The sequence below is a fragment of the Tenrec ecaudatus genome, chromosome 8 (assembly GCF_050624435.1).
Source record: "Tenrec ecaudatus isolate mTenEca1 chromosome 8, mTenEca1.hap1, whole genome shotgun sequence".
In the NCBI taxonomy this organism is placed as follows: domain Eukaryota; kingdom Metazoa; phylum Chordata; class Mammalia; order Afrosoricida; family Tenrecidae; genus Tenrec; species Tenrec ecaudatus.
In genome coordinates, this window is record NC_134537.1 from 25,559,243 (window position 1) to 25,586,252 (window position 27,010).

At 45.8% G+C, this 27,010-nt stretch overlaps 1 protein-coding gene across 5 annotated transcripts in view; it reads left to right on the plus strand.

Annotated features, from left to right (window-relative positions):
- The window catches only part of YEATS2 (YEATS domain containing 2), a 92,066-nt gene that overhangs the window by 28,255 nt on the left and 36,801 nt on the right, over window positions 1-27,010 (plus strand). For 3 of the 5 annotated variants that reach the window (XM_075556112.1, XM_075556111.1, XM_075556115.1), the window contains 8 exons: window positions 7,741-7,852; window positions 14,049-14,093; window positions 14,529-14,709; window positions 15,866-16,108; window positions 17,718-17,876; window positions 20,808-20,911; window positions 22,266-22,373; window positions 22,960-23,142. In XM_075556112.1, coding sequence (XP_075412227.1) covers window positions 7,741-7,852; window positions 14,049-14,093; window positions 14,529-14,709; window positions 15,866-16,108; window positions 17,718-17,876; window positions 20,808-20,911; window positions 22,266-22,373; window positions 22,960-23,142 — 1,135 coding nt within the window. The remainder of the gene's footprint in view (window positions 1-7,740; window positions 7,853-14,048; window positions 14,094-14,528; window positions 14,710-15,865; window positions 16,109-17,717; window positions 17,877-20,807; window positions 20,912-22,265; window positions 22,374-22,959; window positions 23,143-27,010) is intronic. The other 2 variants (XM_075556113.1, XM_075556114.1) reach the window with 2 other exon arrangements.

Genomic DNA, 27,010 nt, shown 5'->3' on the forward strand with positions numbered 1-27,010 from the left:
AGGTGACTTTCCCACGGAACAGGCAAATACCCGAGGTTGAGTTGAACTGCGATCTGCACAGTCGTCAGTTTGAAACCATCAGCATCTCCAAGGGAGAAAACTGGACTTCCTATTCCGCTAAACAGCTTCGGTACCGGAAACCCACAGGGAGTCGCTATGAGTCAGCACTGACTCAGTGGCAGTGAGTTAGTTTGGACCATGAAAGAAATACTTACTGTTGTATTTCTCCATGAGCTCTCCCGTCCTCCCAGAAGTAACCTCTACCGTACTGCCTGTGCTGTGGTGGTTCTTTCGCAAAGATGGGTTGAGGATACACTGTTTTAAAGTTTATTTGCTTCATTCAACACCATATGAGAGTAAGTCAAAAAGCATTGCTTACAGAGGTTCCTATTCATACGTGCACGGGTTTATTTTGAACTGCGTGTGTTTCAGATGTGTCTGTAATCGTTGGGTGGCTGTGGATGGGAAAGCTCAGTAATTACTGGCCTCAGACTCCGTTAGGGTGCTCCCGGGAAGTAGGTCCCATCACAGTGGTAGCTTCTGAGGAGCACTGCGGAGCCAGTTAAATTCAAGGCAGAGAAGTCAGCTTAGAAGGTTGACTATAATTTGGGATTCTAAAGAGGCAGTGTTGATAGACTTTCTGGAAGGACACAGCATGATCATGAGCGCTTACTAGGAAGAAGATGTAGGAAAATTGAGAGATGTATTGCTGAAAGACCAAGAAAGTTTTGGGTTTTTTTAATCATAACCAAAAAAATCCAAACTCACTGCCGTTTACTCCACTCACAGTAACCTGTGAAATTGACAACACTAAAGGGTTCCGAACATTCGGTGACCGAAAATTAATGCAAAGTCAAACACATAATGCTGCTAAATTTTGGGACCCCCAAATTCAGTTACATAACGCTATGTGGAGCCATAGCTTAACTCCTGAGCTTATTAGATCTAGGAGGAATGCTAGAGAGTGAGGTCGCTGTGTCGGGCTGGTGAGGGAGTGGGCTCTGTGAGGCTTTTTGGTAATTCAAGCGAAGGTTCTTGTGCTCGTAGGATCTAGAATGTAGAGAGAAGCGTGTTTTAAAGATGGGGACAGGGATATCTGGAGTGACGTCCTAGAGTAGATGACAAGGTACATGTTAACCTTTTATTTTGATGTAAGTTCACCTTTGGTAACATTTTACCTCATTTGCTTTATCTTCTGTGCATGTGTGCTCACACCCATGCTGGATACATAGACATACTTTTTTTAATGAGTTCTTCAGAGCAATTTGCAGATACCATTTCTTATTTTTCTAAGGACAGTGATTTTATCCTAATCTTCCAAGGAACAGTTAACCGAATCGGGGAAATGTAACATGGATAGGACACATCATTTAGTTAGCTATTATGGCCTCTTTGAATTGGGAACAATTCCTTAGCCTTTCAGCACCAGGGAGGAGATGTTGGAGTTTGAAGAGAGAAGGGTGTGAAGTGATTGTCTCGGGGAGTGAGTGAAGTTAGTACCAGAGTAGGCTTCCTGATGACATGAAGGACACACTTGAGGTTGCTTACCAGTTAAAGAGGGGCAAGTCAGTGAGGTCCTGTTTTCCTCAACCGTGATTGGACAATAACGCAGCTTTCCCACAGCCCCCTCGTAGAATCAGCTTCATAAATGCAAGCGAGCAATAGTTGGAAAATTCCTTTTTCTTACCCTGGCCTGTCTTTTTGCCAAATAACTGTATTAAAGTGAGAAGCTTAGAGGTCGACACAAAGGAGTGATTGTATTGATAGATCATTTGGTTGCAGATATGGGCGGAGGATGAAAGATTATTGACATTGGAGTACTTAAAGGAAATAACGTGTAAAGATAAAAGGAGCTGAGCTCTTGGTAAGATTGGGGGTGGGGCATGGCAATTAGATCATTGAAGGATTGGAGTTACTAGCTACAGCAGGGTCTAGGATCTGACCCTGGGGAGGTATGACTGACTAATGTAAAGCAAAGGATCATGGATGAGCAGAATGCCAGGAATTGACAAGCAAGGTTGTTGAGAGATCAAGTTTGTGTGTATGAAATTGCCACGATAGCAGAGTTGAAGGGGTGACGTTGAGCTCTACTCATAAACCATCCTTCAGAAAAGAATGGGAATAAGCTAGTGGTCGGTAGGTGGCGGTATTTAGGGCAGTGAAAATACTACTGGCACCAGTGATGTTTGCTAATATGTAGTACCTGTTTTCCATCTGTCTCATCGACACGGGAAGAATTTAGAGGCATTTCAGCCTAGGGTAATTGTTCTGAAATTGTGGCATACGAAAGTGAGTACATGGTCACCTAGGAGTAGTTCTCTCTTTTTTTTTAAGTGGTTAACTGCAAACATGATTTGAGTCAGATGATAATATTGCTGGGGGGAAAAAAATCAATGAACATGCTAGTGAAATCTGAGGCTGTTTTATTAGAAGTGAAGTAGATTTGAGAAGAGCTAGGCATACTGTGGAGTATGTGCCACTTGATTTCCTGACTGCCGTGCAAGTGTTGACGAGAAGGATGTCACTTTGAGGAATAAGACGCACCTGACTCAAGCCATAGTATGTTCAGTTGCCACATATGCATATGAAGGGTGGACATTAAAGAAGACCAAAGAAGAAGCTTTGCATTTGAATATATGGTGCAAGCAAAGAATACTGAAAGTACCATCAGCTATTGAACGAACAAATAAATCTGTCTTAGGAAAATTACAGCCAGAATGCTCCTTGGAAGTGATGATGGCGAGGCTTGGTCTCATGTACATTGAACATGTTAGTTGGAGAGCTCTGTCCTTGAACAATGGAGCCCTTGTGGTGTAGTGGTTACACGTTAGGCTATGATCCCCGTGGCCAGCAGCTCTGTGGGAGAAAGACTAGGCTTTCTACTCTTATGAGCAGGTAGCAGTCTCGGAAACCCTCGAGGGGTCTCTGAGTCGGCACTGACTCAATGACAGTGAGTCCCTGCATAACGAGCCCCGGTGGCATAGTGGTTATGCATTGGGCTGAGATCTGCAAGGTTGACAATTTGAAACCGCCAGCAACTTCTGGGGAGAAAGACAAGACTTTCTACTCCCATAAGCAGTCTCGAAACCCACAGGGGCAGTTCTACCCTGTCCTGTAGGGTCACTTTGAGTCAGTGTTGTCTCAGTCACAGTGCGTTTGTTTTTTTCCAATTGTTTGTTTAGTCCATGAAAAAGAACATCCTGCTTGTAGAGAGGCAGCAAAAGAGGAAGACCCTGGATAAGATGGGTTGATGCAGTGGCTGCAGCAGGGGCTCACACATGACAGTTGTGAAGGTGGCCCAGGACCAGGCAGTGTTTTAGTCTATTGTACAGAGGATCAGTGAGTGGAACCAACTCAATAGTACCTAATGACACAATTGTGTCTCGGAGGCTTGGGTAGCCTGGGGAGTGCTAGCAGAAACGTGGAGTAATGTAGTGATGAAAACATGGGCTCTGGAGAGGCCACTCCTGTGAAGAGTTACAGTCTCGGAAACCGACAGGGCAGTTCTACCCCGTCTTAGAATGTCACTGTGGGTCAGAATGAACTAGATGGCAGTGAGTTTGGTTTTCGATTTCTGGAGCTTATTGTCTGGATTCCAATCTTGGTTCCACTAATTTGCTGTGTGATCTTGAATAAGTTAAGTTACTGGTGTGTAACCTCATTAAGTCTCAGGGAAAGTTCCGAGTATGGTTGTAAGGAGAGATCTGTTTATAAACATAGTTAATAGGTGTAAAGGGCTTCAAACGGTTTAGTGAGCAGCTGCCGCTACTGTGACTTGGGCAAGAGGAAAAAGGACGGGAGTTGCTCATCTTCAAAGAGGAAGGACTGCCCTCCACGGCTGCCGTAGGGTTCGGAAGGCCACCTCGGAAGCGGAGCCCTCATGCCCCTTGTCTCACCACTGCTGTCAATAGGACTTGGAGCCATTAAAAAAAAACCAAGGAAAGACTTAGGGGATTGTTTTTAAATTCTTTTTAAGGTCTTCCATGTGAAGGAGTTGTCTCTTAGTGATTCCAAACCTAGAACTAACCCAGAAGAAGTAGGGGAAATGTTTTTATAATAGCTATTCAGAAATGTAAAGGAGACTCATTAAGTAGTGAGTTCTGGGTCACTCAGAATGACCCTGAAACACTGATGGGCCACGTAAATGAACAAGCAGGGAGACAAATATTTTTCCCTCAAGTCTCTCTCTCTCTCTCACACACACACCTTTTTTTAAACTGGAAATTGGGGAGCAGTTGCATTTCAGACCAGCAGCAGTTCAAACCACTCAGCAGCACACACACTCCACCCTGCATTCTGTCCACCCACACGCCCTTGAACTCTCTCTTTAGGACCTCCATCCCTTCACCTCTTTTTCCCTGAGACCGCAGCATAGTGTTCCCTGCTGTGTATGTACTGAAGTTTCTTGATCACTTTTCTGCTGCTGGGCTTTTTTGCACTTGTTCTAGCTGCTTCCTCTTGTGCACAGCGCTGCGATGAACAGGAGAGTAGGCGCGTCGGTCTGGTCTCGAGGCTGTATACCCCGCAGAAGGACTGCCGGTCGTGTGGGATTTCGACTCCCAGTTGTTGGAGGCAGTGCCATATTGTTTTCCACAGGGCTTAGACACCCAAGTTCATGGTTCGCCTTCTTGGTCATTGACCTAGTCACCTTCTGTCAGGAATCTGGACATAAAGAGCTCTGCTCAGGGAGACACTCTTTTGTGGGTTGTGAAGCCAAGACAAGTTGGCTTCACAAAGTTTAAGAGACAGTTTCATTATCTTTTCATCTTTTCCCACAAACTCTGGGAGCCCCTTACATCTCTTGAAGCATACAATTTCTGTCACATATAACCTGTCTGTTGGTAGGTCTTGGGTCCCCCCCCTTTATCACACATGGATTATGAAGGGATTTCCTGTTAAAAGGATTTGTTCCCTTTATCCCTCCAGCCTTTATGCCACTTTTCTATGCTGCTTGGCTACCACCCTCCCCGTCTTTTCACTAAAGTTTGGCCCGTGTAAGTCCATCAAGGAACATAACCTAGTTTTTACTCTGTCCACTGTGAGAGAGTATTAGCACACAAGCAGTTTAATTGGGGCATATGCATGAGGAATTCGGACTGTCCATCTAGAGTTCAAGGGCTTGCCAAACTTGCCATCAGTCTTCTTTCATGATTTCACTACCCGTTGTCTGTCTGAGCTTAATAAATCCCTTTCCCACTGTTTCCTCAAGTCTGACCCATTGCCACCTTCTTTCCTTTTTAAAAGCTTCGTGCTTGAAATGTCGTGACTCTGTGTGCTGGTGCAGTTTCTAGGTTCAGGTGACAAAATGGGGCATTGGCTCAGGGAGTAGGCTTTCTCTTTGCTCGAAGGACAGTGGTTTGTGCGAGTGAGTTGCGTTCATTGTACTGGAGTAAAAGATGCATCACCGAGTTGGCCGTTTCATTCATTTTTTTTTTAACAATTTATTGGGGCTCATACAATTCTTACCACAGTTCATACATATACATACATCAATTGTATAAAGCACATCTGTACAGTCTTTGCCCTAATCGTTTTTTTCTCCTCTTTTCTTTTTTTACATTTTATTAGGGACTCATACAACTCTTATCACAATCCATACATATACATACATCAATTGTATAAAGAATTTTAATTCCTTTGCCCTGTGGTGCTGCCTCCACTGCTGTCCATACCAGAAGCATGACTTCGGTTACCGCTCTCCGCCCTCCAGCCCTTGGTAACCACTAAGCTGCGTGCTCTCTCTGCATTTGCCTGATCTGGGTATTTTACAGGCATGCGATCACGTAGTTTGTTCTTCCGTGGCTGATTTATCTCACTTGGTACAGTGTATTCAGGATTCATCCATGTCATGGTAGGAGTCACTTGTGTGGATGTGCCACATTTTGCTTATCCTTCCGTAGCTTGTTTCTCCTTTGGGCTTATTATGAATAGTGCTGCTGTCAACATCAGTGCGCCGGTACGTGTTTGAGACCCTCCTTTAAGGGTATGTACCTAGCAGTAGACTTGCTGGGTCATGCACCAATTCTCTATATCCTTTTCAGGAAATCCCAAACTTTAACATGGTAGCCGCAGTGTTGTTCGTTTATTCTAGCAATGGATGACGGTTCATCCTCACCAATAACTTGTTAGTTTTCAAGTCTCTGGTAATAGCCCCCTAGTCTCTGTGACGTGCCATCTTATTGGTCAACCACATCATTTAATTACTGCGTGAATCTCGATGAGCCTCGTGGCTGCTCCTTTTACCAACTGAGCTGAGTTAGGCTGAAGGACAGCCTCCCTCTCTCTCGGACCCACTGGTAGCTTTGTGCTTGCTTGTGTCCTTTCCAGACCGCTCTCACGGGGATCTTTCCCGGTCCTGTGCTGGCTGATGAAGGTGTCCTGTTCGCCCCTGCTTTCACAGAGTCCACGTCTCTCCCTTGTCTCCAAAAGGGCATCCAGCAGAAGGAACGTTTCTCTCCCTGCAATCTTGGCGTCGTCCCCTCTGACAATCGTTCCAAGCCAGTGATTCATAGTAAACACTTCCACTCTGAAGGCATTCTTGTTCTTCCCCAGTAACTTAACACCATATTGTTTTGAGTACTCAGAGATCTCACCCTTATTTTTAAATGGTTCTGTAGAAATTTTCAGAAATCTACCGACGTGGCATATGAGCCCTCGTGTTCCGTCCACCCAGCTTTCACAGTTCCTGAGAGCCTGCGCTCAGAAATGGCAGCCAATGGAACTCCATTTCTCTCAGCTCTCGCGCACATTCACGTTCCTCCACCCACGAGCTCGCAGTCCTCCCCTCCGGTCACTCCTCGGAGCTGACAGTTTCTAATAAATTGTCACCTTCAAACCAGTCATCTCCGTGCTTTCTTGCTGTTGCATTTTGCCCCTGGTGTGGAGAAACCGTTACGAGAATCGGGGGTAAAGCCTATGTCTGTCAGGTCTCCGTCATGAATGCTGGCTCTCTCCAGTCAAGTGACGTCCATCCAGTCTCTCGGCATGTCTAAACCATTATAGGATCACATATCTGTGGAAATAGTGACATTACGTTATATGGTATGAGTCAAACTGCAAGGATTTAGTAATTGTTTGTTATAAGGTTGGAGTTATTTTTCCAACTATAATTTCTTTTATAATAAACTATTTTTGCAGTATTTCTTTTTTTTCTGTTTTTTTTTTTTTAGTGAGTGAGTGAGTTTCTGAGTTAGAGTGAGTGAGTAAGTTAGAGTGAGTGAGTTTGAGTGAGTGAGTAAGTTAGAGTGAGGTGAGTGAGTAAGTTAAGAGTGAGTGAGAGAGTAAGTTAGAGTGAGTGAGTTTGAGTGCGTGAGTGAGTTTGAGTGAGTGAGTAAGTTAGAGTGAGTGAGTGAGTTTGAGTCAGTAAGTTAGAGTGAGTGAGTGAGTAAGTTAGAGTGAGTGAGTGAGTTTGAGTCAGTAAATTTGAGTGAGTGAGTGAGGTATTGAGTGAGTAAGTTAGAGTGAGTGAGTTTGAGTATGTGAGTGAGTGAGTTTGAGTGAGTGAGTAAGTTAGAGTGAGTGAGTGAGTTTGAGTCAGTAAGTGTGAGTGAGTGAGTGAGGTGAGTGAGTGAGTGAGTTAGAGTCTTTTTGCAGTATTTACCATGTGGGTTTAGCTTTAAATAAAGAGAAGTTAAATGAGTCTTAGAGGGAAGTGAATTTCTCACTGGTGTGTCATGAAAACACTTTCTCCAAGGTGCACGAGGGACATGGATAAACGTGTTCATATCTACTTTTCCCTAGAGAACCTCCTTTTCACCTGACCAGAAGAGGCTGGGGTGAGTTTCCTGTCAGAGTTCAAGTTCATTTTAAGGACAGCCAGAACAAGAGGATAGATATCATACATAATCTGAAGGTATTGTAACAAAGCATTTCTCCCTAGACATGAAGTGTCCCTTTTCACCGGGTAGCTGGGGCAGTGGCATCAGGTCTTCAGAGGAAAGCAGGCCGTTACAAAAGGGCCCGAGGGGACCCTCTCCAGGGCAGCGTGCTTCCTGCAGAAAGTTCCCCCTGGTGTGTGTGAGCTTGTTGGGCATTGAAGTCCAAGCTTGGCCACCGCTCATCTGGTCAGTGGAGGCTTGTGGTGGTGTGATGTGAAGCAGGTTTCAGCAGTCTCCAGACTGACATACTGTGGGGAACGGCCTGTTGATCTAATTATGAAAGCCAGCCGGTGAAAGTCCACAAGTCAGAGGCTGAGCCTGTGGCAACCAGCAACGCACTAAAAAAAAACCCAACTCGCTGCCATTGAGTTGATGGAGACCCCATAGTTCAAAGTCGAACAGCCCCTTTGGGTTTCTAAGACTGCACATCTGTACAGGAGTCGTAAATTTCCTCTTTCTCCTGAGGGGTGGCTGGTGGGTTCAAGCTGCTGACCTTGTGGGTAGCAGATCAATGCATAATCCACTACATCAATTGAGCTCCTTCTGCTAACAGCCTGATTCTTGCCACACCATTCTTTTGTCCTTGTGATAGGACTGGGGCCATGCTGTTCAGCACTGCGCAGATTGGCACAGATGAACTGGTTAGCGAATAGAAGACTTGACTCTGACTGGATCTCACCAGGCTTATTTGGGGCTGATTTACTATAACTATTTACACTCGCTTAAAATGAGACAGATAATAAGACCTATCTCTGGACCATAAGGCTTTATAAGGAAGATAAAAGTGATCATATTATTTAAAAGAGGAAGTGCAAGGCTAGAATGATTTTGATGTGCTTTGCAGTAAATCTTTACTGATATATCCACCTGCCTTATTATGTAGCCATTATAGATTAAATTTATGAAGTGTTTGCTCTCCCTGGGAAAACACTACCATTGTAGTTGGTAAACAGCACAGATTGTAAATCTGTGGTATGAGGGCAGCTGTTAATTTATGAGGGTAGAAAATCCAGAAAGGACATCTATAAAATAATGAGATTATTTCAACTTCAAAAGAGGCAACTTTCCCTCCTATTTAAAAATATATATTTTTCCAGCTTTATAGATAATAAACATGTTTAATTTCTGTAATCAAAAGACAAGCCATTATCTCCCCCCCCACCCCCGCCCTCTCCACAGTCGTTTCATGTACATTGTTCTGGGTGCGTAATCCTCATATTTTATTTCTCCCAAAGCAGTCGCTTTGTTGAGCATTTACCAGATTTCTCGCATAAATTTTATTCCAATATTGAACAAAAAGTTGAGCGTATGTCTTTAGGATTCCCTTTTTTCCTTTAGTTCTACAAATGCCCCCTTTTCAACCATACAGCATGCTAAAATTTGCCTTCCTTTGGTGAGGGCTTAACTGGACGTGTAAGTTATTTCGTAGAGATTACTATAAAACTGAATTGCCCTCCCACTCCCACACCCACACCCACACCCACAAAAAAAAAACAAAAAAAAAACTGAATTGCCTTCACCTGCCATTACTTACCTGAGACTGAGTACAGCGCCTCTGGGCGCTGTCCTGCGTGCGAGGGGAAGGTGTCACACCGTTGGGCTGCTCTTCAAGCTTGGTACTTAACCTCCTAAGTCACACTGGGCCCAGCCCTGCCCCTAACGTGAAGAACTGTTTGCAGGCTTTCATTCGTCCGATAGCGTATATCAGAGTTCTTGGCAGATTAAGAGAGAGTGTTGAGGTTTGTCTTACCAGTTTTTCTGAAAAACTTAATTTTACTTATCATCTACTGACTTCGAGATCGTAAACACCTGTTGTGTGGTTGTGTGCTCTTCATCTGCGCTGGAGTGTCATCATCTCTCATGTCTGTGGTAATGCTCAGGACCACCTGTGAGTCTTCCTTGTTCTAAGTACTCATTAAGTTGTGACCAGTGTTCTTTATAGCCTTTTGCAGTCTGCCCTTCCCACGATTGTGAAGCTGCTATTCTATTCTGTTTGCTGACTGATGACTGTCTTTCCCTTCATGCTGCTCCTTACACCACTATCACATGATCAAACCCACCGCCACAGAGTCGTCCCTCATAGCCGCCCTGTGGGGCAGAGGAGAATTCTCCTGTGTGTTCCCAGGACTAACACAGCAATGGAAAGTCTCATCTTTCTCCCACGGGGCAGCTGGTAGATACAAACCAACAACCTTCCAGCTGACCCAGCCCCACATGTAGCCAGCTGCCAAAATGGATTTCATTGTACTGTTCCTCGAAAATCTTGGCTGAATTCCTTTCAAGTGCAAAGTCCCCAGCCAGCGATTGGGAGCTCTTCACATTGTGACGGAGCGTTCTCCTGAGTCAGCGCACGCAGATGCCCTGCGTGAGGATCATTCTGCAGTCAGCCAGGTCTGTCTGCCCAGGAATGACGGCTCTTCTGACCGCAGGGGACTCCGTGCTCTCTCAGATGCTTGTTTGCATCATTTCCACTCTTCACATTCCTGTTCTCTCAGGCGTTTCCTGGGCTTTCTGCGTGCTACCAGCTTCCAATGCACATAATAGTCTGTGCTCAACCACCCTCGTGGAGCGCAGTCCTTCCCACGACAACCAGCCCATCCACTCCTTTAGTGAATGTGCATTCTTTTGTCTTAATCCCACCTGCTGCTGTTTTGAGGTCTTAAAAAAGTTTGATTTATAAGAACCCTACAAATGTTTGATGATACCCTTCGTACCTTCCCTTAAATCTTTTCTTCTCCAGACTAAATCTGTTCCTTTAAATTGCTTACATGCCAAACTGCTCTGTTCCTTTTGCCATTTCAGTGCTGCCGCTATTTCCCTGCCCCTCTCTCCTAAGTACGTCCCAAGACTGAGACATAGACCAGAGCCAGAGTGTAAAGATGCTGGGTTCTGGAGGATTGGAAAATGGGTGTAACTTAAAATTGCCCTTATTTCCCTCCCACCCCCACTTAAAATGTATTATTGCGTTTTCAGGAAGGTTTTTTTTTTTTATCATTTTATTAGGGGCCCATACAGCTCTTAGCACAATTTATATATACATCAATTGTATAAAGCACATTTGTACATTCATTGCCCTCATCATTCCCAAAACACCTGCTTTCCAGCCAAGCCCCTGGCATCAGCTCCTTATTTTCCCCCTCCATCCCCACTCCCCCTCCCTCATGAACCCTTTATAATTTATAAATTATTATTTTGTCATATCTTTCCCTGTCTGACGTCTCCCTGCTAGATGGCTGCTTGTTTAATATCAAGCCTATAAGACCCCAGACGCCATATCTTTTGATAGCTGGGCACCATCCGCTCTCTTCACCACATTTGCTTATGCACCCATTTGTCTTCATTGATCATGTCTGGAAGGTGAGTATCAAAGAGTACCAGGTTATCAGAACAAAGTATTGTGTTGTGGGAGGCCTTGAGCAGAGGCCCAAAGTCCATCTGCTTATATAATACTTAACATGTAAATATATCTACATTGACCTCTATCCTTTTCACTATAAATTAATATATTTACTTATATACACGCCTATAGTTATACCTCTATAAATAGCTTTTGCCTCTCATTGCTTTCCTCTATTTCCTTTCACCTTCCTCCTATTCTGTTATCATGCTCACCTTCTATTCGGCAGTCAGTAATTCCTCCTGGATGCATTGCACTCTATTAAATCCCACCAGGCATTATGTGCCCTCCTCACAGTCGATTTTAGATCTCTTGTTGTTCCCTTATCTGTGAGTTTGTTGTTGGTCCTATATCCCCCCAGGACCGCCAGTCCTGTTGCTTTCTCCTCGGGGTTGTTTGTCCTGCCCACCTTATACAGATAGACATAAAACGAAAGAAAAACAAAAACAAGAAGAGAAAAACCCAATAGATAGTTCCAGGTCTGCCTGCTGATCTTTAAGTATGTTTCCGATCAAGTCTGATGAGGTGCTAAGCTCTGTCCCCCAAGTCAGAGACTATTTTCAGGATTCCTCGAGGACGTGGTTACTTTGCTGTCCTGTTACACTCACTCCCTTTGTGGTTCACCTGCTGTGCATGGGGCAGACCAGGCACACTTTCCACACAGTGACTCCAGTGCTGTCCCCCATAGCACTATGAGCCAGTGAGGGAACATATGATGTCTCTATGCACTGGCTGCTCCAAGCAGGAATGTCCCTGGTGCTTGGTGGGCCTTGAAGAGGTTCTCTCTCCTCTCTTAGTTCACGCTATTGTGGTCTGGACAGACCTCCCTCTCTCCCCCGGACTGTATCTTCCATAGTGTCGTCTGTATTGCCTTCTCAGGTTGACATAGCTTGGCTTGGGCCCAGCCCCGTCATTCTCTCTGTCTCCATGCCAGTGTATTGCCCTCAAGACTTGGCGCTCTGGGGTGGGGTCTGGTCCCTCTCCCTTTCCTAACAAACCTTCCCCATGCGTGTATTAGTGCCCTGTTCGCCGTCACTCCTATTTTCCCCTCTTTTTTTCCTTCCCCCTCTCTTTTCCCCGTATAGGCAGGTTTTTCAAGGAGCACATTGTACTCACTGTTTTCTGAGGCAGTTTGTTATTTAGCTACAAGGTGACCTGGGTTCACGGTTTGGAGATTGTCTCAGAGCAGCAGTATCTACACCCAGTTCAGTAGTTATGGTATGTTTTCTCGTTTTTGTTTTAGGAATTTGCGTTTGTTTCACGTTTTTCTCCCATCTCATCAGTGTCTTTTTCGTGACTCTGATCAGGGTATCAGGGTAGGTGAAGCAGGGCTTCATGCAGAACTGGCAGGGAGCGTTAAGCCCACTGGCTGTATAAGGCCCACAAAATCATCAATACCAGCTAACATCACACACCTCACCAGAGAGAAACCGTTCCAGATACCACATTCCTGATGCGTTTGAGATGATGCCAACTCCTGGGACCTTCGAGGACAGGGCAGAGCTGCCCCCATGAGTTCCTGAGACTAACTCTACTAGAGGAGAAAACCCCGTCTTTCTCCAGCAGAGCGGCTGGTGCTTTCGAACTGCTGACGATGTGGTTAGAAGCCCATTGTGTAACCACTACGCCATCAGGGCTCCTGAGCCATCATGTTAGGGCCGAGTTAATTAAAAGTTTGACTACTATGGCCTGAAAATGTCCAGTATCCAATGGCCTTTGGCAGGGAGAAATTTCCCCACCCCTGATGCAGAGTATTTGCTCCAAAGACTAGTTTCTTTTCAGAGTCTTTGGTTTCCAGCCTTTAATTTTGCTTCATAAGAGAGAGGCCCATAGCTGTGTGCCTGGTCTTTTTGACAATCATACTGTTTGCTAAGACTTGAGCATTAAACCCCACGGTCTACTTTTAAGTCAGTTTACATATTCTTTGAAGACATCACCTGAGTGACTGGTAATATTTCACAAAGTGATACTCCATGGCTTACATAACCATCCCTCTATTTCCATTGTGCTTTGGGCTCATAGTCATAGGTGATGCTGTAGTTGGAACCTTTCGGTACAAAGTTCTTAGCATACTGGTTCACTTGGCATTTAACAACAACATAGTTTACATATTTTATTAAGTGTTAAATATTTACCTGGTTGCCATTATTACTAAAAGTAATTGTTCAATAATGTAGTATCTGCATATTTACATTAGATTGACAGTAAACCCGGCCCATTGCTGTTGGGTCCATTCCATCGCAGAGTGACCCTGTAGGCCAGAGTCGAGCTGTGCACAGGGCTCCCAGGCTGTGCTCTCTACGGGAGCCTCCTCGTCATCCTTGCAGAGTGACTGGTGAATTCAGCTTCGCAGCTGAGCATTGTAACCGCTGTGCCAGTGAGTCGATGCTGACGCCTAGTGACCCTCGAGGTCCGTAGAACTGCCCCGTGGGTTTCTGATCCTGTATCCTTACAGGAGTAGAAAGCCCTGTCTTCCTCCCGAGGAGTAGCACAGCAGCCTGATGGGGAACCACCACGCACGCCCTCGGCCTGGGCTTCTTTAGAACTGAGAGCCACCATCTACCTATGTATTGTTTTCATCAATGTAACGCACTTTTTTCTCCTCAGAAAGTTTCAGGGTTTGTATTGACATTATAAAGTGATAATGTACATTACGATAAAAGTAGATCCGGTAGCCCAAAGCTTGTGGTGAATGGAGTGTTAGATGCGAGTGTATCCTAAGATTTACAGTGAACACAGTGGAAATGAACACTCTTCCTTCTGTCTCTCCATAGCTGGATAGAACGTACACTGGCTTGCAGACGCTCGGAGCAGAGACGGTAGGTAATTTCCTGTAGTGTGATTCAGGAAGATGTAGAATGAAAATTGATCATTTTTAATTAGAAAAAATACTCAAGTGCTAGGTTTGAAAATAATTTATCTCCACTCTATTAAAAAAAATCTATCAGCATTCTAACCCATCAGCTCATAAAATATTACCGTGTAAGGAAATGCACTGTCATTTGAGAAGGTCTGGTACTTACTGAGTACTGATGTAGATGCTGGAGATACCGAAATTGCTACAGCAGCCTCCTGCCCTCCAAGAGTGGCAGCGTGGTCAGCACTGAGAGTATGAGCAGGTGATCAGTCACAGTAACTTGGGTCTAAGCAAAGGTCAATGGAGGAGATCTGAGGAGCGGCACGCTGGCGGGCAGGCTTTGGGCTCTGGGTGACATTGCTGCTGGACTCACAGGCCCTGTTGCCCGGCTGTGTAGGTGGTGGATGTTGAGCTCCACCGGCACTCTCTTGGAGAAGACTACATCTGCCCACAGCCCTCTGAATCCGACGTCTCTGACGCGCCCCCGTCTTTGCCTTTAACCATTCCAGCCCCGGTGAAAGCTTCCTCTCCCATCAAGCAGTCACTGGAGCCAGTGCGCGATGCCTCTGGGGAAAAGGGTGAGAGCATCTTTTCTCTTTCAGAGGCCATCGTGGGCATTCTTTTCTGCAACTTGCAGGCCCTTTCCATGAATAGATAAGCTACTTCTTTTTACACAGTTCTATTGGGAGCAGCCATATCTCTGCAGGGTAACAATATTTTATAGAGTGTCAATCCCAACCCACTCAAAGTGCCCCCACGCGGGGTTCCCAGGGCCGTTTGTAAAGGTGTGCAGGCGCCCCTGGCCTCGTCCTTCTCCAGCTAGAGCACACGCCTCTAAAGAGCATCGTGATTTCAGTCTCGGATAGTTACATCACCTTGTTACACTGGGAGAAGACTTTGTTGCTTGGCCCCTGCTTAGGTAAACAGGAAACTCGAAAACTTTGACCGTGGCAGTTTCTCACGTAATAAGTACATAATTGCATAAGTAAGTAAGCAAGCCTGTTCACAGTAGAACGAGATGCTGTCCACACAATTGTTCCTCTGCCGTAGCACATTGTTGCGGCCACTGTGTCCACCTCGCCGAGGCTTTTCCTCTGCTCCTCTGCAGCCCCTCTCCACCCCGCCCGCAGGCTGTCCTTCTACTGGCATGCCCAGAGTGTGTGAGACAAAAATCTGTGTATGAGGGGGCTTCAAAAAGTTCGTGGGACAATGGAATTAAAAGATGATAAAGCTTTTCCATGAAATTTCTGAAGGCCCCCTCCCCATATAAAATTGATTCTAAACTGTGTTAATCTTAACTTTAAGCATACATTTTAACATGATGTTAATATATGTATTCATTCTTTTATGAAATCTCAACTTCATTTCTCGTTAGATTTCAGAGTAAATACTTTAAGGTTTTCCTCTGTAAAGTTCTTGATTCTTAATGTAAAAAATGGCAGAGCATAACAGATGCATGTACTTTTTGTTATTGGATGTGGTTTAAGGTTGATGTTTTTGCTAATTTTAATTAAATGCAATTCTAGGCATGCTGTTTACTTTTCACGCCCCAAATATATAGAGGTCTGATAAGAAGCACTGTTGATTATTGCTTGCACTTGCTTTACTGCTTATTTTAAAAGGATGCCAACCTGATAGGGAGTTTTTATTGTCTCGTTCCTTGTTCGTGATGGAACAGTTTTATTACTTCAAAAGGACCTCTGTCTTAGAATTTCCTGGTTTTATTTCAATCAGGATTATTCCCCGCTAACCGCGAAGCGGAGAGACAGACGGCGTTTTATTCTCTGCCCTCTTCGTTGGAGCGGACACCCACCAAAATAACAGCTTCACAGAAAGTCACCTTTTGTTCTCATGGCAATTCTGCTTTCCAGCCAATAGCATCAAGCTGCAAAATTGTGCCCCAAAGTCAGGTTCCTCATCCCGAGTCTCCGGGAAAGTCCTTCCAGCCCATCACCATGAGCTGCAAGATCGTCTCAGGTACGCCGATGGCACGCTGTGCCACACGGGTGAGGCGTCGTGTGGGGTAACCAGACACAGCTTCTGTTTGTTGGAGAACGGGACTTTACCACTGCTGACAGCCCTTGGGAGTAAAGTCACTCATACTGAAACGTACTGAGTGTGGGAGAGAAATTAGATGCAAAATGTTCACAATTTTTGCCCCGACCTTCCTGATCTGGTATAAGCTTTGGTAGGGTGGGGAGTGGACCTCCAGTAGGAGTTGTATAGACGCAGGGTTGGCAGTTGTCAAATTGGTGGTTCTTTGCCTCCGGGCAGCCTCACGTTTATGCTGGATCACCCTCCTAAGCATCATCGACAGTGTGTCCTCTGTGGGCTTGGCTGTTCCAGCTCCGAAGGGGGTAACAAAATATCCAGGCAGTGAGAAACCTTCTACACTTAAAACTTCAAAGAAATGCCTAAGATTAGACAACCAGACCGAAATGTATTCCTAGCCCTACAGAGTGATTAAAAAGTGTTAGCCTAAACACGGATACCTGAAAGCCAAGATGTTCCATAAAGCAAGTCTAATCGAGGACAGGTCGATGGATATAAACAGATGGAAACATTTTGGAACTTGGTACTTCAGGGCTGGGATAACTGAATATATAAATGGATTTGAAGTTTACTAAATAGTTACCTGTTGAGACTGTCCTTCGAAAGCTCCAATAGCCTCAGACTGTTCTGTGGAGACTCACATGTCTCTGGATTTTGGCTGTGACTGTGTTGTACATTTGTGTAGGGTGAGTGAATCTTATGTTTTCCTTTTGGAAATCAGTTGGAAATCAGGACACCTTGTTTTGAAGTCCAGCTGTTGACTACTAATTCCCTCCCTCGACTGAGTGCTTTGTAAAGGAGCTGCAGTGGTGCACTGGTTAACCAGAAGGTCGTCAGTTTGATCTCACCCCAGCAACTGCATGGGAGAAAGATGAGGCTGTCTTTGCTTCCATAAAAACTACAACCCTGGAGATCTTGTAGGCCCTTCTCCCCGTCCTCTGGGGCCACTGTGAGTCAGCATCGACTCTGAACGGCAAGTAGTGCCCAGTATTATAACAGCCTGCCCATGTTGCTAAACGATAACGTGTGAAATGAGGAGCTGAAACCAAGGGCTCAGGTAGAAAGCAAATGTTTTGAGAATGATGAGGGTTACAAATGTACAAATGTGCTTGACACAGAGGACGTATGTATGGATTGTGATAAGCATTGTATGAGCCCCCGATAAAATGATTTAAAAAGAAGTTTCAAAACATGCAAAAAAATAGTTAAGGTGTCTTGCCTTCCGGATCCAGCACTTCCAGAGTGTTACAGAACGTGCTCACCTGGAGGCACGTTCAGTAGGTGTGGGGTGGAACCTGTAAATGTGCTGATAGGAAGCCCACCTGCTGTTGCCGACGTCCACAGAGAGGCGGAACCCCTACAGCCATAGCCTCACGTGGGCTGCTGCCACTGCCTCTCAGCACCTGAAGCAGACGGGCATTCTTTCCCCAATTTGTAACCTATGTCCTGGCAGCCAGGCAGCCCTATTTTTCTGCAACATCTTAGATGGGTGACTAGATGTATTGTCTTTCTCCTCTCTTTTTAATTAATAAAGGTTCCCCAATATCAACACCAAGCCCATCACCATTACCTCGAACCCCAACTTCTACTCCAATCCATGTGAAGCAAGGCACCGGCAGCTCGGTTATTAGTAATCCTTATGTTATCATGGACAAGCCCGGGCAGGTTATTGGCGTCACCACTCCCAGTGCAGGTGTGTATATGAGTAATATTTATAAGCCTCAACAGGTTTGATCTCTCATTAAAGATGAAGACCTAGTGTGATTTAGAACCCGTGTAATGAAAGAGCCTCTGCCCTGCAGTAAGGTAAATCAAGTGATTGAGGAGCAGATGCTCTGAGAATGATGAGGGCAACAAATGGATTTGACACAATGGATGGATTATGATAAGAGTTGTACGAGTCCCCAAAAAAATGATTAAAAAATTTTTAAATTCAAGTGGTTAAAAAGGTGCATAGAAACATTCTATTACATTTCAAATCAACTTTCCTCCAAACTTTTCGAAGCCCACTCATACATAAAACAATTCAGTACTGTTTCTTTAAGGCAGTGGTTCTCAACCTTCCTAATGTCCCCACCCTTTCATACAGTTCCTCATGTTGTGATGACCCTCACCCCCCCCCCGCCTCCAACCATAAAATTATTTTTGTTGCTACTTCATAACTAATTTTGGATTGCTAAGAATCGGCAACCCCTGTAAATGGATGTTTCGACCCCCAGGTTGAGCACCGCTGCCTTAAGGGCAGATATTTATTTTTTCTCTCTTCCCCAGGGGAGATTTATTACTTGTCTTTTTCTCCCTTCCCCAGGGGAGATTTATATTTTTTGAAAGTTGTACTTCTAGGGATTTCGTTCTCTCTCAGGATTAAAGTAAACCCTAATTTCAAATGTTTAAAGGTGCTCCATTTGAGCGTTGGATGTGGGGCCACTGTGTGATGAAGCGGTCTTGAGCTGGGACATGAATAGGTGTTCCCTGCAGCATTGTTCCCAAGAACACAAACACAGATATAACCCAAGTGCTCATCGTCCTTGAAGAATGGGTAAACAAAACTAGGGCATATACGTACTGTGGAGTACTGTGCTGTTTTAGAGAGGGTCAGAGCCTCTGAAATAATCCCCCATCATAGACGAACCTAGCGAACATTCTGCTAAGTTAAAGCGCAGAATGACATATGTGACCATGGTTAAGGCAGAGAAAGAAGCATCCTTTGGTGGTTAGCAGGGACGGAAGACCGGGGACTAGATAATGGTGCTGTGCATTAACTTAGCGTAGGCGAGTAAAAGGGAGGTCAGCACATGGAAGATAACTGCACACACATGTGAAGGTACTGCAGGTATATGTGTGTTGCAGTACAGCATATGGGGGCAAGGTGAGCAAACTTGTCGGCCATAGCCTCTTGAAGGACTGTCGCTGGGCTTGAGGACTTGGGACTATTGTCTCGGGACATGGAGCATAATGAGCCTAACTAACAGCCCCTAAGAAAGACCTTGTGCTACCGTGTAGTTGGGGGAATATGGTGGACCTGGCTTTTACAAGCTGTTGAGTGGCCATATAAGGTGCAGGTTACTGTTGCCTTCCCATCTAGAGCACAGAAACCCCCCAAAACCAGCCGCACTGCGGAGAGTCCATTCTGACTCATCATGAGTGCCCCACAGATGACCTAGTGGTGAAGTGGCGTACTTGTTGGCCTCTAAGCACAGAGTCAATAGTTCTAACTCACCAGCTGCTCCACAGGGAAAAGATGAGGCTTTCTGCTCTTGTAAACATCTACAGCCTAAATAAAAAGATTTATAACCTCAGAACAGTTCTACTCTGTCCTATGGGATCACTTAGGAACAAAGAAGAGTGGAAAAAAGAAAGAAAAAAATCAAAAGACTCAAGCAGACAAAGGAATAATGTAGCACTCGATCTACAGCATCCACTAGCCCGAGTTCTGGACTAGGTGGTACCCAGCTACTACCCCCGACCGCTCTGACGGTGGTCACAGTAGGTGGTCCTGGACAGAGTGGGAGTCAGCTGTAGGACAACTCACAAAGACCAAGGTTTCCAGTATGACAAGACTGGTAGGACCGCCGCCCGAGACTATGGCTCTTAGACACCCTGCAAATGTGAGCTGACCCACTCCGGAGATTCCCTTCTAAGCAAACAGCAGGCAGCCCTGTAAAGTGAGTCATAGCAGCCATGGGCTCGTGCTCCTAAGAACAATTGAGGAAAAGGTATTTTCCCAACCACGGAGTGCATGAGGCAGGAAGGGGCAGGAAAGATGTGTTGGTGAAAACGGGGGCCCAGGGAAGAAGGGGGGATGAGGGAGTGCTGTCCTAAGGGGGTTGCATCCAATGTTATGAAATAAAATATGCTGAATGGGAAGCTACTCTGTTTGTAAATTGGCACCCAAACCACAATAAAATATTTTAAAAGCGTAAACCTTGAGTAGTTCCCTAATAGTAATTGCAAATTCTTTTCTAATTGGTAATAGTTCCATTTGGAAGACTTACTCTTCAGGCCAGCAACTGATGTGGTTAACCACGTTTCCAAACGGAGCTTTTAGTACGTGATTCGTTGTGAACTTGGTACGTTCATATGTACCAAGTCAGATGAAAAGTGATCTTACCTTTCTGTGAACAGGGTAACTTGTGCCTGTGAGAGAGAAGCTAAAGCCTGCTGTTGGCAAGAGAGCACTCAGAGGAAGAACACTGACCATGTTTCCGTCAGATTCACAGTGTTAGCCATGACCCCACACAGCCTCAAAGTGCTCAGCTTTCTGAAACATTGTCCCACTAATTTGTTCTTTTTTCTCTTGATTTCCATATCGGAGTCATTAAAAGGAGGGACTTGGAAAGGCTGATGAAAACGAAATAGAATGAATTTTTAAAATGTGTTTTGGCACCTTTGTGGATAGTCCGCACAATTAGATTACGGTGTCTCAGATAGGAACGGAGTATATGTCTCGCTACCTTTATGTATTTTTCTACACGTCAGGACAGAATTATTTCCCAATTGTGTGCTTCCAGTTTTTAAGACTGGAAAAGTAAAGAGGGAGAGCGGATGAGAATTATTATTTAAAGTTCTAGTTTGCACTTTTCCCTGAGTTGATGTTCTCTTTTAATCTGTCTGTGCTTATCAGGAAGCCCTACGTGCACACTCTCCACCGCCTCCCAGGCCTCGCAAGGAACGGGTTCCCCAGTCCCTAAAATTCATGGAAGTGGTTTTGTAACATCTACTGTCAAGGTAAGACTGTGGCATCATGGCACGTGGCTCGTTTCTAAAGACAAACAGTTTGTCCCTCAGTAATATAAATTTCATAGGGTAGATTGCTCAAGCTAATAAAAATTTAGATGATCATATACTCCAGACTCCCGCATCCATTCCTTGCTCTCTTCTGAGGGTAGAAAATGCTTCTCAGCACTTCTCTCAGACAGCCCCCAACACTGACGAGGAGGTGTGTGTTAACAAGGAGTACGGATATACTCGAGTACAAGCCGACCCAGCGATCAGCCAAGACACCTAATTTTACCACAAAAACGGCATTACTGAAAAACTTGGCTTACACACGAGTCTATATGGTACCTGGTCCACACGTCAGACTTGGTTTATAAGGACAGTTCTTACGTCTCCACGAGATGGGGTGGTGTTTTTCCCCTTGAGTCACCAGCTCTCATTAGTTGAAGCTTGGAGCGTCAGATCTGATTTGGTCAAGTCAGAGATAGATGGCAGAGAACCGCCTGCTCTCTTGTTCGTTGTTCAGCCTGCTTGTCATAACTACCTTTACTTTAAAACTCCTCCAGTGTGAGTTTTCTGAAGACCCCTGAGACTCCAAAGATCCTTCCTCTTGTGTGCCTAGTGCCTGACACTGCATCTCCTCCGTCCTGGCTCGGAAGAGTGGCAGAGTCAGTGGTTTCCCGGTCAAACAATAGTTTTCTCTAGAGTCTGCAGCTCTCCTGGACACTAGGAAGGTGGCTGCACTAGTGCCCTTGAAAACTGTAGCTCTGCCTGTCACTTTTTCATGTTGGCTGATGATCCTCTCAGTCAAGCAAAGTTTTTACTGTGTTTCTTGCCTGTGGCATTTATTATGGTAAGTTGTCCCTGTTTCCTTTGAAAATGGGACAAACTAACAGACTGAGCTTCGTTGCTTTTGCATCTGCTGATTGCTTGGGTTTTCCTGTGGCTTTGCTTTTTAAAATCTTGATGGGAAAATGTGACTCCTGCCTCGTGGTTGTGCATTCAGAGTGGAGCGTGGACAGAGACTTCCAGCCTGCTTTCCTGCGAGGCTCTCGGGCTGTACAGGGATGAAGGACGGCCCGCACCCTTCAGGAGGCCTCTCACCGGGTGAGAGGCGCTAGGAAAGGAACCCGTTACACTTACAGCAGGGCCTTGCTGTGTGACTGCTTTCTTCGCATTTAGCTTCTAAAACAGTATTAAAAGGCAGATAGGCTTGGAGGAGGCCAACCTGTCTGGCATGGTTTATGTTGTTTTGTCTTTTGGTTATTGGTGTTGCGAAAATGTCACAGGTCTCATAGTGCCTGGAATACCCGAACTCACCCGTGGTAGCCTAATTGTGTGGCATGCCCTTTTGCCTCCACAGCAGGAGGACTCTCTGTTCGCATCCATGCCCCCTCTTTGCCCGATTGGAAGTCATCCTAAGGGTCAAAGCCCCAAACCCATCACTGGAGGACTGGGAGCTTTCACAAAGGTACGTGTTTTGGGGGCTTATTTCTGAAGCCCATGTGGTCTTGTGACATATAAGGTATGTGTTTGGGGGAGTTATTTCTGAAGCCCATGTGGTCGTGACGTATAAGGTACGTGTTTGGGGGAGTTTATTTCTGAAGCCCATGTGGTCTTGTGACGTGTAAGGTACGTGTTTTGGGGAGTTATTTCTGAAGCCCATGTGGTCTTTTGTGGCCTGTGGAGCTCCTCCAGCACATAACACCCCATGTGCCTCAGCTCCACCCCAGATCCTGCCCCTGGGACATGCGTCGCTTACTTAGATGTGCGCTGGGGTCCCGGCAGATGGGCACTTCGGAGGACACTCTGTGTTCTCTCTGTTGCCCTGCTGCAACACGGGTGAGAGATGTGTCTAAATCGTATTGGCAGCTTCACAGGATCAAGTCTGGGTCCATTTAATAGTTGCCATAGACTGGATTCGAGCAGTATTTTGATACAGTCATTCTTTACAAATCACCCATGAATTCATTGCTCCTGTAAACAGCATAGATTCATGTGTGAGTAGCTTTTTACATGGGATGTTTGTTCAGTGTCATTATCATGTTTGTTGTAAGGTGATCATCAAGCAGGAACCTGGTGAAGCCCCCCACGTGCCCACGTCAGGAGCTGCCAGCCAGGCACCACTCCCCCAGTATGTGACTGTGAAGGGGGGTCACATGGTAGCTGTGTCTCCTCAAAAACAGGTCCTAACTGCTGGAGAAGGGTCTGCCCAGTCACCACAGCTCCAGCCCACCAAGGTTTGTTTTGGGCAGGGATGGGGAAGTTGACATATTACTAAGTGTTGTTTGGCTGAGTAACTGACAAGTGCTGAAAAGCTGGAGGGTGGCTGGGGAGCTAATCCCCAGAACCGCCTGTAGCTGAAAGCCCGGCACCCTCTGTTCTCAGAACCATCAGGCACAAGCGGGTGTGAGGTATTAGAAGCTGCGGGGATCATCCGAGAGGCAAAGGGATACCTGGCCTCCTCTGGTGGCCAAGGCGATGAGCTTCATGGTCAGCCACCAGGACTGAGGTCCACTGGTCTAGACACTACAGTATGTTTAATGATACTTGGTGCCTTAGAGAACTTCCTTCCCTTACCACGTGGGGGACAACAGATAAATCACCGTGCTCTGGAAACCATCCAGTAGTTCACTATGTCTGTTGTCGTGCGTTAGTGAGAAGTAGTATCTATTGAAGTTTAGGTATGTCACGCTCTTTTTTGCACTTTAAATGTAATCTTTGAAACAAGCCTGCAAGCTGTGTATTTTCACCCCGTTTTACAAATGAGACCAGCTGTCGGGTAAGCAACATCGCTGCTGGCTCATGCAGCTAATGTGTGGTGGAGGTTTGAAGCCAGATCTGCTGGCTCCTAAATTCCCCTTTCCAGAAAGAATTCAAATTTGTTAGCATGGTCTACTGGCTGTGCCTAAGTGTACATTTAGGAGCCCCGGTGGTGTTGTGGTTGCGAGTTGGACTGCTAACTGCCAGGCCCGCAGTTTGAAACCACCAGCCACTCCTCAGGAGAAAGATGAGGCTTTCTACTCCAATCAGCAGTAGTCTCAGAAAACCACAGGGGCAAGTCAAGGTCTACCCTGGCCTATAGCAGGCAGTTTTGTTTTGAAACAGGATTTTATAGATGCTCCAGAATGAAATTATCTCAATTTTTTGGTAGACATGTGGGGCTTCAAAAGTTTGTGAAATTGATTTTGGTAGTTATTGTGCAACACTGCTTGATATGACTGAACTATTGAGTGGTAGGTGTCAGGATTATGTCCTAATGAAATGGTTTGAAAAACAAAGTTTGTGAAAAGATGGAATTTAAAAATAATGTCTTTTTTGAAGCTACATAACATTTCTCAGCGTTATGTAGGATGCTTGATTTTGAAAATGAGAGCCCACCTATGTAGGCTAGCAGCGCGAATCAGTTTGAGAAGAGTGCTCCAACATAAGGGGAGGAGTGGGGCTGTTGTTGTTTTTAAGGTATGTGCGTTATTGTGGTGGCCAGATAGGAACGAAGATCAAATTAACATTAAGGGTGGGCCCAAAAATCTTCTCTTTTTTTAATGGGTCCAAAAATCTTTAAGAGCCACTGACCACTTTTCAAACTTTCCTGAATGTGAACGTTATCAGGTGATGAAAAAGTAGAGACCTAGGGTTCTGCATCCTGGCTCAGGGACTTCCCGTGGGGCTCTGGGAACTGGGATTTTTACCAAACTCCCTTGTGATGCATGTGGTTAGGCAAAACCCTGTGGGACTGGCATAGCCTGAATCACTTAGACCGCATCTTTCACGGCTTCTAACATTCTCCCTGTCCTGCCGGCCTCAGCACTTCCAAAGCATTCTGTCCATTACTGTCATCTCGACTCCTTACACGGAGGTGTCCTGTAGAGGTTTCAAGATGCATTACGCCGCGTAACGGTAGATAGTGTAGCTACCTGATGGATGTTGTTATCCGATCTGAGAGGACGGTTTGTGTGCAGACAGTCCGCATTAGATGTTGGCGCTCGGGTGCTAGCCACCGTGAGTTGCAGCACACCCTGCCCGGTCCTGCATCGTCTGGTGTGAGCCCAGTGTTGCAGCCACCGAGTCAGTCCACTGGCCTCTGCTTTACACGCCCTGCTCCAGGGACTGGCCCCTGGGAGCACGTCCAAAATGCCTGAGCAGAAGCACTTGCACTTCTTGGGCATCTGGGCTCTATTTCTTCCAGGCCAGGTTGGCCCATGTTTCTGACAGTCCCCGGTACTCCGTAGTTTTCATCAGTACCATCATTCCAGTCCATTGTTTTCCAGTCCGCTTTAGCCACTGTCCAGTTTGCACCTGCATCTGAGGCCATCCAAATGACCCGGCGCGGGGCAGACACACCTTAGCTCTTAAAGTGGCATCTTTGGTTTTTAACATGTTAAAGAGGGCTTCCGTAGATTTGCCTGGTGTCAGACTTTGATTTCTTGACTGTTGCTTCGATGGACGTTGACTTTGGACCCAAGTAAAACGAAATCGTTCACAGTTTGTCGTCTTTTTCTGTTTATCGTGATGTCGCACATTGGCCCCTCTGTGAGGATTTCCTTATATGGAGGTGTGATCCATACTGAAGGCAGCAATTCTTCGGTCTTCATCAGGAAGTGCTTCAATCGCTTGACTCTTCAGCAACAGGAGCGTGTCATCTGCATGTCATAGGCTGTTCTATAGTCTAACTTCTCAGATTAGGTGCTCAGCATACAGAGTCAATAGCCTGGTGAAAGGACGCACCCCTGACACGCTGGTCCTGATTTTAAAGCACACACCATCCCCTTAGGTGTGAATGACTGTAGAGCTTCCGCAGGAGCACAGTTACGCATTCTAGAATTCTAGTCTTCACGGAGTTATCCATAATGTGTTAACTCCGCACACTTTGGCCACCTTGGGTTTTGTTGATCCTCTTTGCCATTAATGCTGAAAAACCGGACTGGCCGTCTTGTCACATTGCACCTACATTATGGTCAGACGGGGCTAAGATAAAGGTGGCCCTTTGCCAGAGTGCCCCGAATACAGTTGAAGGTTCCTGAGAAAGCAGAGCCAGAGAGGCATGGGGAAGCCAGCAGAGAAGCAGTCGAGCATGGGACCTGGGACCCTCTGACGGCCTGCTGCGCCAGGGCTCTGGGGCGGCTCATTCCTAGAGACTGCCAGCCAGCAGGAGACTGGCAACAAAACAGTCTGACTTTCCCTGTAGCTTATCATTGTTACCCAAGTAGGGGGAGGTGCTTGCTACCTTGGATATATATGAAAGGACGGGGGTGAGGGGGAGGGACAGGTGGGCTCAGGTGGGAAGGAAGCAGTGCAGTGTAGGAGAAAGAGGGTGGAATTCGGAATTGGAGTTTGTTACAATCTCAGATCTCTGCCATTCACTATTTGTGTGACGCGGGCCAGGTTACTTAACCTCTCTGAAGCTTGGTAGTGGTTTGTTTGTTTACATCGAGTAGAAAGGGACAATGCTGCCTGTCTGTTGGGGTTGGGAAAAATTTGAGCTCGTCAAATATGCAGGAGCAGGCACAGAGCAGGTCTCGGGCCTTGGCGGCCGAGGCCAGTGTGAGGAGAACAGAACAAACGTGCAGGGCATAGCCACGGAGGGCTTGTTCTTCATGGCTGTGGTGGGGTCTGGATTCTGACTTGCAGCGGCGTGTGCCGGACATGAGGACGATGGGCAGGGACATTGGATCGAAGCAAAAGCCAAAACGAAATGCTTGTAACAAATGCAGGACAAAGGACATGCACATTTTAAAACTGGAAGGAAATTAGGAATACAGATAGAATGATTATGAAATGGGGAAAGGGTAAGATTTGGTGGCTGAGTGGAGGTTCCAGGTTTTTAAATGTTGTATTTTTTTATAAAGGAAAAACCCGTTGGGGCCCTAGGGGGTTTCTTCAGTGCCCTTAACCCCTTATGGTTCTTCTGAGCCCGGAAAGGTTTTCCTTGATGGAATACTAGATTCCATTCTCCTCCGTCTTCAGAGGAAAAGGCTCTTGGGGCTGGAGGGTGATGGAGAGAGCGTGCACTGTCTGTAATAGATAAGGTAATGGAGACTGCCCTCCTGTGGCCGAATTGGGACACCATGGAGAGATTGAGTCGGCCATATTGCTGTGAGTTTGGGG